Source organism: Octopus sinensis, linkage group LG1, assembly GCF_006345805.1.
Source record: "Octopus sinensis linkage group LG1, ASM634580v1, whole genome shotgun sequence".
NCBI lineage: Eukaryota > Metazoa > Mollusca > Cephalopoda > Octopoda > Octopodidae > Octopus > Octopus sinensis.
In genome coordinates this window covers 112,636,571-112,651,570 of record NC_042997.1, presented here as the reverse complement: position 1 = coordinate 112,651,570, position 15,000 = coordinate 112,636,571, and the positions used below count along the sequence as shown (strand labels likewise).

The window sequence follows — 15,000 nt, the reverse complement described above, 5'->3', positions numbered from 1 at the left end:
TGAGTTCAAATTCCGCCAAGGTCAACTTTGCCTTTCATCCTTTCGGGGTCGATAAATTAAGTACCAGTTGCGTACTGGGGTCGATGTTATCAACTCAATCCGTTTCTCTCTCTTTGTTTGTCCCCTCTGTGTTTAGCCCCTTGTGGGAAATAAAGAAATAGGAATTGTTACCAGGTTGGACACAGTGCTTAGTGGCATTTCTTCCAACCTCACATTCTTGGTTCAAATGCTGTTGGGGGACGATAAAATAAGTACCAGTTGAGCACTGGAGTCAATGTAATTGACTTAGCCCCAACCCCTGAAATTGCCTAACCCTAACCCCTTGCAGAGGTTAACTTTGTCCTTCATTCTTTCGGGGTTGATAAAATAAGGAACCAGTTGAGTATTGGCTCAAATTGGCTAGCCCCCCCACAAACACACACACACATCCTCGGCCAAAATTGCAAGCCTTGTGATTATAGCAGGAAGGTTTGTTGTTGCTGTTTTCTTCTTCTTCCAATCAGGACTCATGCCATTACCGACAAAGAATAATCTATAATTTGAACCTACTCTAAGCTACTAAGAATGCGTGTGGCAAGTTGAAGATCCACCCACCGCACGCGATAGACTGGCGGTTGCACGGGTGCAAAAGCTACGTTGTTATCCTCATTCTATAAATGGTGGCTTTTAATGGGTGGAGAGCTGAACCATCCTGGGGTACAGAGGATTCGCAATCTAGACTAGGGTCTGAAAGTTTACCACACCATAGTGGGTTACACCATGGTTCCTCTGCTTTGTGGCAGAAGTAGGAAGAAAGAGTGAGAGAAAGTTGTGATGAAAGAGTACAGCGGGGTTCACCACCGGAGCCTTGTGGAACTTAGGTGTTTTTGCTCAGTAAACACACGCAATGCCCGGTCTGGGAATTGAAACCGCGTTCTTACAACTGCAAGTCCACTGCCCTAACCACTGGGCCATTGTGCCTCCACTGTTGCTGTTGTTGTTATCCTGCAATCTACAGATACATATGTCCAATCCCAGAAAAAATCAAAATCATCAAAGTCCCTCCTTTCATAGCAAAATCCAAACCTGGACTCCAATTACAGTCAAGCATTCATCACAAATAGATGCAGCTTCTTTTGTTTTTAATCCTTGTTTTTCCTTTTTTTTTTAAATCCCTTCCTTCAAACACTCAAATGTTGAAATTGACAAAAGCAACCTTCACCATCATCATCACCATCATCACCACCATCATCACCATCACCACCACCACCACTACCACTGCCACCACCACTGCCATCATCACCATCATCATCACCATCATCATCATCAACACCATCTGTTTCTGTTGTTTTATTAATCTTCAATTATTTTGTTTTTCCAGAAAATACAAATAGATGTTGGTGAAGTCTGTGCCTTAAAGATCCAGTTCAATCCATGTTATAAAGATGATTTAGTCACCCGAATTATTGAACAGAGTCTAACCATCAGCTATGATGAACATCCTCACATTGTAAGCATTTTAATATCAACCATATTTTGAAAAATTAATTTACTATGAGAAAGTAAAACAGCAATGAAGGTGCACAGGGCTGGATTAAGACCTTCATGTATTTGTAAATGTCTGAAAATGTAAGCAAAAATAATTTAATATGTTAAACAACAAGTGCACTCAGAGAGCTCAAACCTCCACCAAGGCAACACCAATGTCCTCTCAACAATTAGCCAGAGATGATTTTTAGAATGAGAATATCTGAAATAAACTCGACTGCTGGTGATGCTTTGTTTTGTTTTGTTGAGCGAAGCAGTCTTCGTTCCACAGCTCGCAAGATTGCGCCTCAGGATTGTCTGTAGTGGGAGAAGTCCGAAACATGGTCCTTTGCTATTTGTAAGACTCGCAGAAGAGAAGGCAGGTCAACTCCCGACACCAAGAGCATTGACGTATGGATGAATGCGTATCCAGGCTCGGGGGTTGTGTAGGAAGTTGGGGACAAGAAACAGGAAGAAAGAGTGAGAGAAAGTTGAGGTGAAAGAGTACAACCACCCCCTGCCAGAGCCTCGTGGAGCTTTAGGTGTTTTTGCTCAATAAACACACACAACGCCCGGTCTGGGAATTGAAACTGTGATCCTCCGACCGCAAGTCCGCTGCCCTAACCACTGGGCCATTGCGCCTCCTGCTGGTGATGCTGATGGTGGTGGTGATGGTGGTGGTAATGATGGCGGTGGATGTGATGATGATAGTAGTGGTGATGGTGATGATAGTGATGATGGTGGTGATGATGGTGGTATTGGTAGTGATGGTGGTGTTGATGATGATATAAAACGGCAAGAATCGAAATGATATTCATTCATAGCCTGTTCAGATTTGAATGGAAATATGCTAATTGCTGTTGTATTCCACCTTTGGTGACAGAGTTTCTCCTTTCAGGTGATGTGTGTTGACAACACATTCAATTAAATGACATAAGGAGACACTGAGACACCAGTGTTTCAACATCATTGTGTCTCTTCAGTCAAAGTTACCCAGACGTAAAACTCTAATAATCAAAATGATATACACATTCATTCTTGATACGTTCTGCTAGATTTGTATGCTAATACACTAATCACTGTTGTATTTCATCTTCAGAGAATAATTTCTTCCTTCTGAGGATGTGTCATCACTGAATAGTCTGTTGTTGACATTCATCATCGGAAAAGAGAAGTTGTTCTTCAAAGATGAAATATGACAGGGACATGTATACTCGTGTTTGAATGGGGTGGAATATGCTAAAAGGAATGAGTGTCTATGTGAAGGTATTGACGGGGATGGATGGGTTGATGGGGGAGTATTGATAGGGAGAGTGATGGGAAGGCATTGATGGGGGTGGGCATTATTGGGTGGCTATTGATAGGAATATTGATGAGAGTATTGACAGCAGGTATTTATTGTTATTCCAACAATTCCTTAAACCATAAATGTTTATTTGTTGATTAACCCTTTTGTTACCATATTTCTTTTGTGTTGCTCTGTGTTTCAATTAATTTAAAATATAACAAAGAATTTAGTAAAATGACTTAGTTATCATTAAGCTAGTGTTAGGAACATAAACTGTGACTAAGGTGGAAAATTTTAATTGAGAACTTATGAAAACAAGACATTTGTACTACAGAGCCAGAGGCAGTTTCAGGCAGGTTGGTATCGAAAGGGTTAAGAATTGTTTCTCTATTATATATTTTAACTCTTCTGTTACCATATTTCTGTTAAGATGCTCTGTGTTTCTTTCAGTTAATTTTAAATATAACAAAGAATTTAGTAAAATGACTTAGTTATCATTCAGCTAGTGTTAAGAACATGAATTGTGACTAAGGTTTGGTGGAAGATTTTAATTGAGAACTTATGAAAACAAGACATTTGTACTACAGAGCCATTGGTTGTTTCAGCTGGGTTGGTATCAAAAGGATTAACCCTTTCGATACCAAACCGCCCAAACCCGCCCGAATTTACCTATTCATATTTAAATGAGAATATCAGAGCAAATCTCTTTAGTACATTTGTGAAAACACGTATTATACTTCGTAAACAGTTCAACTACAGTTTTGTACAACAATCGAAGTGTAATTTTAATTCCGTGAATTTTGGGAGATTTTTTTCCAAAATTTGTTCCTATTGTGTTTTCAAAATTTGTAATTCTGACAAAAAATGGATACACATTTCATTATATCAAGCAGCGAGTCAGAATTCGAAGGATTTTCTACTGAAGACCTTCATAAATCTAACTCTATGACTGAAAAAAAAAAAGCATGTGGTATTTGATAATGAATCTGATGTTTCATTTTCCGAAAGTGAAAACAGTGAATCCGAGAGCTCCGACAGCGATAAAGACAATGAATTGGCACCTGAATGGAGTGAAAATTTAAAAACTGTTTCTTTCGGTGATTTTTCTGAAGAAACTGGACCAAGCCACAGACTTTCCCAGAAGAGTAAAGCCTTAGACTATTTCTTTTTACTTTTTCGAATGAGTCTATTTGAACTCATTATGGCGGAAACGAACCGTTACGCTAAACGTAAACAAAGCGAAAGAAAGGATAGTTAGTGGTTTCCAACCAAACCTTAAATGAAATTAAGACTATTTTGCCATAAATATTATTATGGGTATCAGAAAGTTACCCAGAATAACAAATTCTATCGTAAAATTTTGTTGTATACCCAATTGAATATTAGCTAATAACCCATTTTCTATAGCGATGTTTGAACAAAATTTTAATAATTTTATATTTTGTTGAATTTACCTGTATCTACCTGCAATTAGAGTCACTTCGTGACAAAAATTATTATATAGAATTGGTTGAGAACATTTCATTAAATTATCTTCCAAAATTCACGTTAATATATTGATAAATAAAAAAGTTATTGTTGTTTAATGAAACCAGACTAAATTTATGATTACGTTAGAAAATAATTGAAACACATAAGGGGTGTATTTTGGTCAGAAATATGGTAACGAAAGGGTTAAAGTACATTGATTTTCTATTGTCTCTATTAAAAGAGTACATAGTTTGTTTTCTCTTCTGATAAATGGAATTGTATTTTTTTTCTAGGATTATATCACTTTACATGGAGAAGTTTACTTTCCCAACCTCACTTTTGAACAAACAGAAGTCGACTTTGGCTGCATCATGAACAACAGCACTGAAACAAAGATAATAAATATTATGAATAACAGCCCATTGGTTGTGAGATATCAGTGGACAATGTTCACATTGGAGTTAACCAAGAAAGTGGTGAATCACGAGCTGATTAAGCATCTTGACTCCACATCCTCCATTCATGGTACAGAGTCAAAGTCAAAAATGTCGTCAGCTGGTTTTGAAGACTTGAAGGCTTACAAGGAGTATGACTCTGAGTTGTTCACTAGTGGAGATATCAGTTCAACCATAGTATGTTATTCTTCCTCTATTTACTTGAATTCTGTTCCTTTCTCCTTCTGAAATATATAGATCAGAGGTTCTCATCCGCTTTAATATCCGGGTCAGACTCAAAGCCCGGGTTGTTTTAGGGGTCTGCACCAAAAAATGTAAAACAGAAGTCAATTAAAGAAAAAATGATTAAATTTGTAGAGAGAAGACTGTCAGGGGCCACTGGATGGATGCCTGAGGACTGCATGCGTCCCTGGGAGCTACGATTGAGAACTGCTGATATAGGCTCAGGTGTGGCTGTGCTGTAAAGGCATAAGCCTGGGTGTACAATTGAGAAGCTTCCTTCCCAACCCTGTGCCTTGGGTTCAGTCCTACTGTGCGCTACCATTGGTGAGTGTCTTCTACGATAACCCATCAACTAACCAAAGCTTTGTGAGTGGATTTGGTAGATGGAAGCAAGAAAGAGGCTCATCATATACACTAATATTGAACAGTGAGAATGAGTGCTCAACACCACTTTAGTAGATTATATATATACCTCTTTGTGTGTGTATGTGTGTGTGTGTGTGTGCATGTATATCTGTGTGAGTGTGTCTTTGTATTCGTACCCCACTACCACTTCACAATCAGTGTTGATTTGTTTACATCACTGTAACTTAGCAGTTTAGCAAAAGAGACTGATAGAATAAGTGCTGGGTTTAAAAAGAAAAAAAAAAGCCCTGGTGTCAATTTGCTAAAGCCTTCAATGTGGCACCCTGGCATGACTTGCACTCCAATGCCTGAAATAAGTATGAGATAACTGACACATACATGGTTTTCTTATGCTGTTTCTCTCTACCTCCTCACCTCACCCATCTCCTCCTCGATCTATTCCTATTTGCCTTTAACCTCCTCCCCCCAAACTGAGACCCACCATTCTCCACGCCTCCGTCTATGTTCATTATTCACTTCTTTTCTACCCTTATTTCAAACCATTTTGTCTCTCTCCTTTCACACACTTGCAGACCCACCCACCCACCCATTCATCCTTGATTTCCTGACCTTACTCTATCTCTCTTCCCCTCCTTGTACCCTCAGGGTATATTCTCACACCTCACCACCACCATCCTTTCCACCTTTCCCTCTACTACAAGACTCTTGTTCTCTCCCTCTTTCATCCCCTTCAGTATTATTATAGCTCTACTTTGCGAAGAAGCTGTATCAAAAATGATACAGGCGTATCAAGGGCCATTCAAACTGAATTTTTGATTTATTAAAAAATTATCTCGGCTTCTTACCAAATGGCAGTTAAGACCGGCTCCATAGGAGAAGGGGGAAATAATCTCAAAACTGCAGAATTTCTCCAAAACTGACTTGACATTCAGGAAAAGACCAGGCTTATTGTCTGGAGATAAGAGGACAGCCATGGACATGTGTTTCTGCCTCAATAGCCATCATCAGCACATTCCTGTCGTGAAGGGACTTGAACATATACAAAAGGAGTAGAACTTACGTAGCTTAAATAATTTGCCTAATCTCTCTATATATAAACAGCAAAATGTCTGTCTGTGTGTGTGTGTATCCTTTATACAAATCCACAGTTTCTCAGTTAGAGGGCTTGCACTTTCTATGGTCTTTCAAAACTGTCCAAGGGTGGTCGTGCACATCTTTACATTTCCCTAGTCACCCTGCAAAGCCGTTAAAAAATCAATAGAAGTGACCTTTTTGTGAATTTTCTATCCAAAACCCAATCAAAATGCTCGAAACTTGATATGCCAATTGAATGCCAGCTAGCTGTATGTGATTGGTCGGAGATTTGGACAGTACTCGCGTGTATGTGTGCACGCATGCAGCTGTATATGCATGCACTAGCACTATGACTCGGTGTTGCTGGGTCATAGTGCTAGTTTCAACATAATTCAGCTCATAGAACAACATTGGCAAAATACAAGCTGTGTGTTCAGAGAGAGAGGAATACATATGTTAATGATGAAATAGTTTAAGACATTACCATTAATTCTACTGTTCTTGTTCTGTTTATTTTGAATAGATGAATGTAGGAAATCAAGATTTGTATGGTGGTGGTGCTTATACAATTTTAAATGAACTTGATGAAGAGAATTCTGGCAAAGATAATTGTCAGGTTTGTTTAATTTGTAGTTTTGTTGATTATTGTTATTAAAGTGTAAAATTGTTATACTGTAATGTCAAAGATTAGTTTTTTTTTTTCATCATCATCATCATCATTGTCATCATCGTTGTTTAACATCTGCTTTCCCCGCTGGCATGGGTTGGACTGTTTGATTGAGGTCTGGTGAGCCAGAAGGCTGCACCAGGCTCAATCTGATCTGGCAAAGTTTCTACAGCTGGATGCCCTTCCTAATGCCAACCACTCCGAGAGTGTAGTGGGTGCTTTTTATGTGCCACTGGCACGAAGGTCAGTCAGGCAGTTCTGGCACTGACCACACTCAAAAGGTGTGTTTTTCTGTGCTACCTGCATGGGAGCCAGTCAATTTATTGAAAATTTAAGAGCTGCTATTTTTCTAACTTATGATCTTGGTCTATGACTGTGTTGAAAGTGAAGCAACTAAATAAAAAAAAACCCATTTAATAAACACACAAAGATCATCATCATCATCATTGTTTAACGTCCGCTTTCCATGCTAGCATGGGTTGGACAGTTCGACTGGGGTCTGGGAAGCCAAGAGGCTGTACCAGACAGAGGTTGGTTCAGTCCTTTTGCTTGCCAGCTCCTGACAAGTCATCCAACCCATGCCAGCATGAAAGACAGATGTCAAAGGATGATGATGCATGTATATGGAGAGCAATTATACTTGTTAGTGAGATGTGGGCCCTGAATGCAGAGGACATGCAAAGGTTAAAAAGGAATGAGGCCAGTATGCTTTGCTGGATGTGTAATGTAAGTGTACATGTTCAACAGAGTGATAGTGTATTGAGGGAGAAGTTAGGTATAAGAAGAGTTAGTTGTTGTACACAAGAGAAGAGACTGTGCTGATTTGATCATGTGATGTGGATGGGTGCTGACAGCTCCATAAAGAAGTACCAATCTCTCAAAGTGGATAGAACGCATGGAAGTGGGAGACCCAGGAAGACATGGGATGAAGCACTGAAGAACAACCTTGGGAAGCTGAACCTTTCAGGTGAGATGACAAAGGACCGAGATACCTGGCGCCTGGCTGTACACAAGAAGACCCATACCCCACAACAGAAGTGTTAAAACCAATCCTTCTGGTTGTGTAAAATACTTGTGGCTGTGCCATGGAAGAGTGCCCATATGGTGCCACGTAAAAGTGCCCATATGGTTCTATGTAAAAGCACTTGTTCAGTGCCATCTAAAATCCCCCAGCACACTCTGTAAAGTGCTTGGCATTAGGAAGGGCATCCAGCCATAGAAACCATACCAAAACAAACAGGAGTTTGGTGCAGCTCCCCAGCTTTCCAGCTCTTTATCGAACTGTCCAACCCATGCCAGCATGGACGATGGACGTTAAATGATGATGTCTGCATGTTAGTATGAAAAATTATCATCTGCACTGTCAGGGTAAAATTTTAAGTGTATTTAAATAGCTTTGTGTGTTATAAAATGGTGCTTCCACAAATGTTGTTGTTTCAGAAAATACAAGGTACATTCCTGAAGTTCTGAGAGTTTTTCTGGAGAGACATTCCTTTCAAAGACATACAAAACTCTAATCGCCTTCAAAGTAGGGTCCTCTGATTTCAGTGCCCTGGTTGTAGTGCTCTTGCCACTGTGTGAAGGCCCCATGGCAATCTTCCAAAGCGAAGGTGTCCAGTAGCCTTGTCACGACCTCCTTCATCCTCAAAATGACTGCTTTTGAGGTTCTCCTTCAGCTTGGGGGACAACCGAAAGTCATAGGGAGCTGGGTCTGGACTGTAGAGAGGGTGGGGGAGAGTTTTGGTACCTTTGGTTACCAGAATGGCATTGTGAACTGGTGCATTGTCCTGGCCCAGGTGTGCTGGCCTTTTGCAATGAAATCTCTTCTGGGACTCCCTCAAAACCTCCACAAAGACTTTGTTGACCATTTGACCAGAGGGAACCCAATGGATGTAGATGATACCCTTGCTGTTGAAAAAGGGCATCTTCATGAGCTTCTTGGTGGACTTCATTTGCCTGGCCTTTTGTGCCAGTGAAAAACAGATGCTTGGCTCATATAAGTTAAGCCACGACCTGTCTGGAGCATTTTGTAAGTTTCAGTCGTGTTTTTGCCCAGTTTAATACAAAACCTTTTTGCATAACGAACTTCCAAATTGTCTTCACATCCTGACTGCATCCTGAAAATTATTCAGCTGTGATAAGCAGTGCTTTGTAGGGTGTGTTCAAAGTATTGTTATAGCCATCTCTTTAAGTCTGGTTCAGCAAAAGTTGGCCGGTCAGCTTATTAGATGTAGAGTAACGATATATTAAAATTACAATAACCTAGGATAGTTATAACCAACTCCCCTAAAAAAATCCTCAAAACTTCTGGAATGTTCTTCATATTATTGCTTTCATTTATATTCTAGAGTGTTAGCCGTCATATGGTGGGTGACTCTGGAAATATACTTTTGCCACCAACGATGGCATAACTAATATCAGAAAATATGGCATACAATAATTATAATTTAATTTCTAACAAATTTCTTGGTGCTTCTACAAAAGGACGAAGTGAATATTAATTTTAAAAGCGTATACATTTGAAAAATGGCTGTGTTTGGTAAGCAGTAAGAAAGCTTTGGTGGAGTATCTAATGGCTGATGGGGAATGTAGGATTTAAATGCTGCAGATACACAAAAGTAATTAGCAGTAAAATTACATCGTCGTTATTATCATCATTTAACATCCATTGTCCCATGCTGGCATGGGTTGAACATCATCATCATCATCATTTAATGTCCATTTTCCATGCTGGCAATGGTTGGATGGTTTGGTTAAGGCCTGGAAAGCCAGCGGTTGCACCAGGCTCCAGTCTAGTCTGGCAATGTTTCTACAGCTGAATGCCAACCACTCCGAGAGTATAGTGGGTGTTGTTTACGTGCCACTGGCACAGGAGCCAGTCAGGTGGTACTGGCATCGATCACGTTTGGATAGTGCTTTTTATGTGCCACCAGCATGGGAGCCAGTCAGGCAGACCCAGCAGGGCCCAAGATTGCATTGCCCTCCATTGTTGGCATTGGTGTGGTTTCTACAACTGGAGGCCCTTTCTAATGCCAACCACTTTACATGGTGTACTGCGTGCATTTTATGTAGCACTAGCCCCAGTGGAGTTACTGTACATCTTGTACCCTGAGAGCAGGAGATTTATGCTTGGATCTGAGGGCTTATATTATGAGTGAAGGAGCCAGAACAAATCAGGTTTCTTACTATAGAGGGACCAGTTGTCTACTTGACATTTTAGAAGAGAAGACATGTTGGGGCAAGCGAAATCGAAATCGAATTGAACCAGCCAGGATCCCTGGTCTGGTGGTACGTAAAAAGCACTATCCGACTCGTGGCCGATGCCAGCACCGCCTCGACTGGCTTCCGTGCCGGTGGCACATAAAATACACCAATCTGACCGTGGCCGTTGCCAGCCCCGCCTGGCACCTGTGCAGGTGGCACGTAAAAAGCACCCACTACACTCACGGAGTGGTTGGCGTTAGGAAGGGCATCCAGCTGTAGAAACATTGCCAAATTAGACTGGAGCCTGGTGCAGCCTTCTGGCTTCCCAGAACCCCGGTCGAACCGTCCAACCCATGCTAGCATGGAGAACGGACGTTAAACGACGATGATGATGATGATGATGAAAGCAGTGAGGTGATCAGTGGAGAGCTTAGAAGAGATAAAAATAGCAGTGATGAGGTGTCTTGAGGTATGAAGTAAGTAGAAGTGAATGGGGGAAAGAGTGTGAATGGATGGAGGCTGCAAGAGTACATGGCGGAGTGAGAGGTGTGGAATGGATGAGAGAGTGAGTATAATGAAAAACAAGTGTTGAGTGCAAGACAGGCAAGGAAAGACAACTGTCTGAAAGCATCTGTGCTGGCACCATGATGTAAAAATCACCCATGCTCATTTTGCGTACCTTATACACTCTGAAAAGTGGATGGCATTAGGAAGGGCATCTGGCCATAGAAACCATGCCAGAACAGACAACTAGAGCCTGGTGTAGCTCTCTAGCTTGCCAGCTCCTGTCAAACCATCCAACCCATACCTATTTCTTTACTACCCACAAGGGGCTAAACACTGAAGGGACAAACAAAGACAGACAAATGGATTAAGTCGATTATATCGATACCAGTGCATAACTGGTACATATTTAATCGACCTCGAAAGGATGAAAGGCAAAGTTGACCTCAGCAGAATTTGAACTCAGAATGTAACAGCAGACGAAATACTGCTAAGCATTTTGCCTGGCATGCTAACGTTTCTGCCAGCTCGCCGCCTTTACCATCCAACCCATACCAGCACAGAAAACAGGCATTAAATGACGATGATGATGATGATAATGGTTATACTCCTGCCTGTGTTGTCACATTTAAATGCAGGCTTCTTATTTGCTTGCTCTTTTCTATAACTTTGTATTGATGTTAATTGTTCTAATTGCAGGCCTTCAATTTACTTCCCATGAATGGTGTATTACATCCAGGACAAGCAGAACTTGTCAAAGTGACATTCTTTGGACATGCCAACACAACGGCACGCGTGACAGCCATGTGTACTGTTGAAGGGGGTCCGACATATTGCATCCAGTTGTCTGGAGAAGCTTCATACCTAAGTTACAAATTTGATGTTTTGTCAATCGATTATGGAGAACAGGTAAGAAAGGAACATTAAAACCATATAATAATAATATAACAACAATATAACAATGTTATAATAATAATTGTAAGGCTGTGAGCATGCTGAGTAAAATGCTTTGAGGCATTTTGTCTGTCTTTATGTTCTGAGTTCAAATTCTTCCAAGGTAGACTTTGCCTTTCCTTCTTTTGGGGTTGATAAAGTTGCATACTGGGGTTGATCTAGTTTTCTTGTCCCTTCCCCCAAAATTTCGGGCATGGTGCCTAGAATAGAAAGGATTATTAATATTCTATTAAGGCGGCAAGCTGGCAGAATCATTAGTGCACCCGTTGCTACATACTGAGTTCAAATTCTGCCGAAGACAACTTTGCCTTTCCTCTTTTTGGGGTCAATAAAATAAGCGCCAGTTGCATACTGGGGTTGATCTAATTGACTTATCTCTTCCACCCAAATTTCAGGCCTTGTGCCTAGAATAGAAAAGATTATTAATGTTCTATTAAGGCAGCAAGCTGACAGAATCATTAGCGCACCTGTCGCTATGTTCTGAGTTCAAATTTTTGCTGAGGTCGACTTTGCCTTTCCTCCTTTTTGGGTCAATAAAATAAACGCCAGTTGAGTACTGGGGTTGATTTAATCAACTTACCCACTTCTCCGAAATTGCTGGCCTTGTGCCACAATTTGAAACCAATGTAATAATAAATGGTTTTTCTTAAATGTTCTGTTTAGTTCATTGATTCATCAGATTGAGCTACAAAAAAAAAAAAAACAAAGAATTCTGCTGTTCTGAAAGTTTGGTCTCTTCATGGGTATGTCTTGGATGCTGATTCCAAAAACATTGGTTTTCATTATATCAGCTTGATCTTTTATTTTTTCTTTCATCTTTTACTAGTCTCAGTCATTAGATTGCGGCCATGCTGGGGCACCACCTTGAATTATTTTTAGTTGAATGAATTGACCCCAACTTATTTTATCTTTCTAAGCCTGGTACTTATTCTCTCTGTCTCTTTGCTGACCTGCTAAGTCACTTGGACGTCAACCAACCAAAATTTGTCAAGTGGTGGTTGATGGGAAAGACAAACACACACACACGAAGTTAACCTGCAAATGGCCGAGCTCTCCACAGAGCGTGTACCCTTAATATAGTTCTCAAGGAGATCAATATGACACAGAATGTGACAAAACTGGTCCCTTTGAATTACAGTTACAGGGCAGACTGGAGAAACATGAAATAAAGTGTCTTGCTCAAGGACACAACACACTGCTAAGTATCAAACTGATGATGTTAGGATCGTGGACTGAATGTGCTAACCACAAAGCCATCTGTTTTCACATAAATTTACTTTTACCATATTTGGAACCATAAAAGACGCATGGACGTATCAGATGCACTCCAATGGATATCCAGGGAAATAAGTCGTTTTTTTTTTATGAGTAATATAGGTCTAACCTCACAGGGTGAATTTATTTAGTCATTTTTTGGTGAGGGAAAAAGTGCATCTTATAAGCTGTCAAATATGATATTTAATATGAAAAGAGAGTAAAGTTTGTTTATATCAATCTATATCAATTCATATCAGAAATATGATCAAGTGGCTGAAGCTACCATTACACTGACCAACACTGGACTTGTTGGTTGTAATTTCTGCACCATAAATATGGTCAAAATTGAAGATGAAATACCTCCACAGACTCCCATTGTAGTTCCTGAATCAGTAAGTTTTTTTTTATTTGTTTCTGTTTGTTTTTTAATAACTTATTTCATTTCAATTATATAAGCACCCTTTCTCTCTGTCTCTCTCTCTCTCTCACACACACACACACTGTCATCATTTCAACGTCCATTTTTCCCCTGCTTGCACAGGTTAGAAGGAATTCACTAAGGAAGATTTTCTACAGGCGAATGCTCTTCCTGTCACTAACCCTCACCTTTTTCTAAGAAAGGTAATATTTCTTCATGGCCAGACATGTTTTCATGGAAGGTTGGAAAGAAAGGACACTACTTGTATGGTGGTGATACTCACAAATGTCATGTGATATCAAGACAAGGAAACACATACATATACACATACTCACACACAATATCATATATATATATATATATATATATATATATATAAATTTAAAATGAGAGTGAGAAATTAGATAATAATTTGATTAACATCGATTTCACACCAGTGGTCTAGCATATAAAAAAACTGAAGGTTCAGTAAAATTGTATTATATACATATTAGAGGGAAACCACTATGTGGACACCCTTATGCTAGAAATAGATCCGCTATGGTCCTACAACTTGAGAACATTTCTTAGTGGTACGACCATAGCGGATCTATTTCTAGCTTAAGGGTGTCCACTTAGTGGTTTCCCTCTAATATGTATATATATTTCATTATGCCGGCTAATGTCTAATGATACTAAGTAGTGAGTCAGACACCATGAAAAATTGCCTGAGAAACCATCTCTCATCGTTTTTCAATATAAATAAAAGACATTCCACATCTCTGTTGAACGTTGTTTGGAAGCTAAAACAGAATGGAGTAGAATACAGAAGCCACTAGTCAGTTATAAAAAAAATGCTGCATCATATAACGGAACTTCATGGGTATGCAACATATGCCTTGAAGAAACCCTGGAAATAATCACACCCAGGGAAAATGTGATGAATAGACACTCTGAGATGGTCATATCGTGTAGGCATAGGAACAAAATATCATTCATGGAACTTGAAAAAAATATTTTGTAAACAAATAACAAATTATAGAATAGCGAAGGAACACAGGCAAATAAACGAAAATACCAATATTTCAGATGATAACACTATAACAACAGAAACAGGGAAAAGGTCACCATAAGAGGGGTGGTATTAAACCAATTTGGTCAACAAACACCACTGTTTAGCTGACCGCATGTTGGGTTCAAAATTTATTGAGTCACGTTTTAAATGAAATAGAACCAAGAAATGTACTACCATCCTTAAATCTGCTGCATGAATAGCAAATAAATCTAACACCACCACACCCACCTCCATCCCCTTATTTCTACCATTCCTTCCTTTACTCTCATCACCTACCTCCCCCGACCAAGTCCATATAGAAATACTCACATAGCTAGATTGGCCTTCATACTGGCAAGAAGGGATAAACACCCTTCTGTGATTCATCCAATAGTGCAGTATTGCCTGATGAAACGAATCAAGGATGTTGATTAACTGGAAGCCCACGGATAATACAGTCTATGCTGTATGAATCCCAAGGATACTGACTCTCATGTTAAATTCATGTGATTTGTGGAAACATGCCTTACTAGCACCTGTGCTGGTGGCACGTGAAACATTTGAGCGAGGTTGTTGCCATTG

General features: G+C 39.9%; 1 protein-coding gene across 1 annotated transcript in view; it reads left to right on the top strand.

Moving 5' to 3' along the window:
• The window catches only part of LOC115220578 (hydrocephalus-inducing protein-like), a 175,731-nt gene that overhangs the window by 59,597 nt on the left and 101,134 nt on the right, over positions 1 to 15,000 (top strand). The window contains exons 22-26 of the mRNA XM_029790763.2: positions 1,361 to 1,489; positions 4,558 to 4,896; positions 6,905 to 6,997; positions 11,456 to 11,665; positions 13,225 to 13,359. Coding sequence (XP_029646623.2) covers positions 1,361 to 1,489; positions 4,558 to 4,896; positions 6,905 to 6,997; positions 11,456 to 11,665; positions 13,225 to 13,359 — 906 coding nt within the window. The remainder of the gene's footprint in view (positions 1 to 1,360; positions 1,490 to 4,557; positions 4,897 to 6,904; positions 6,998 to 11,455; positions 11,666 to 13,224; positions 13,360 to 15,000) is intronic.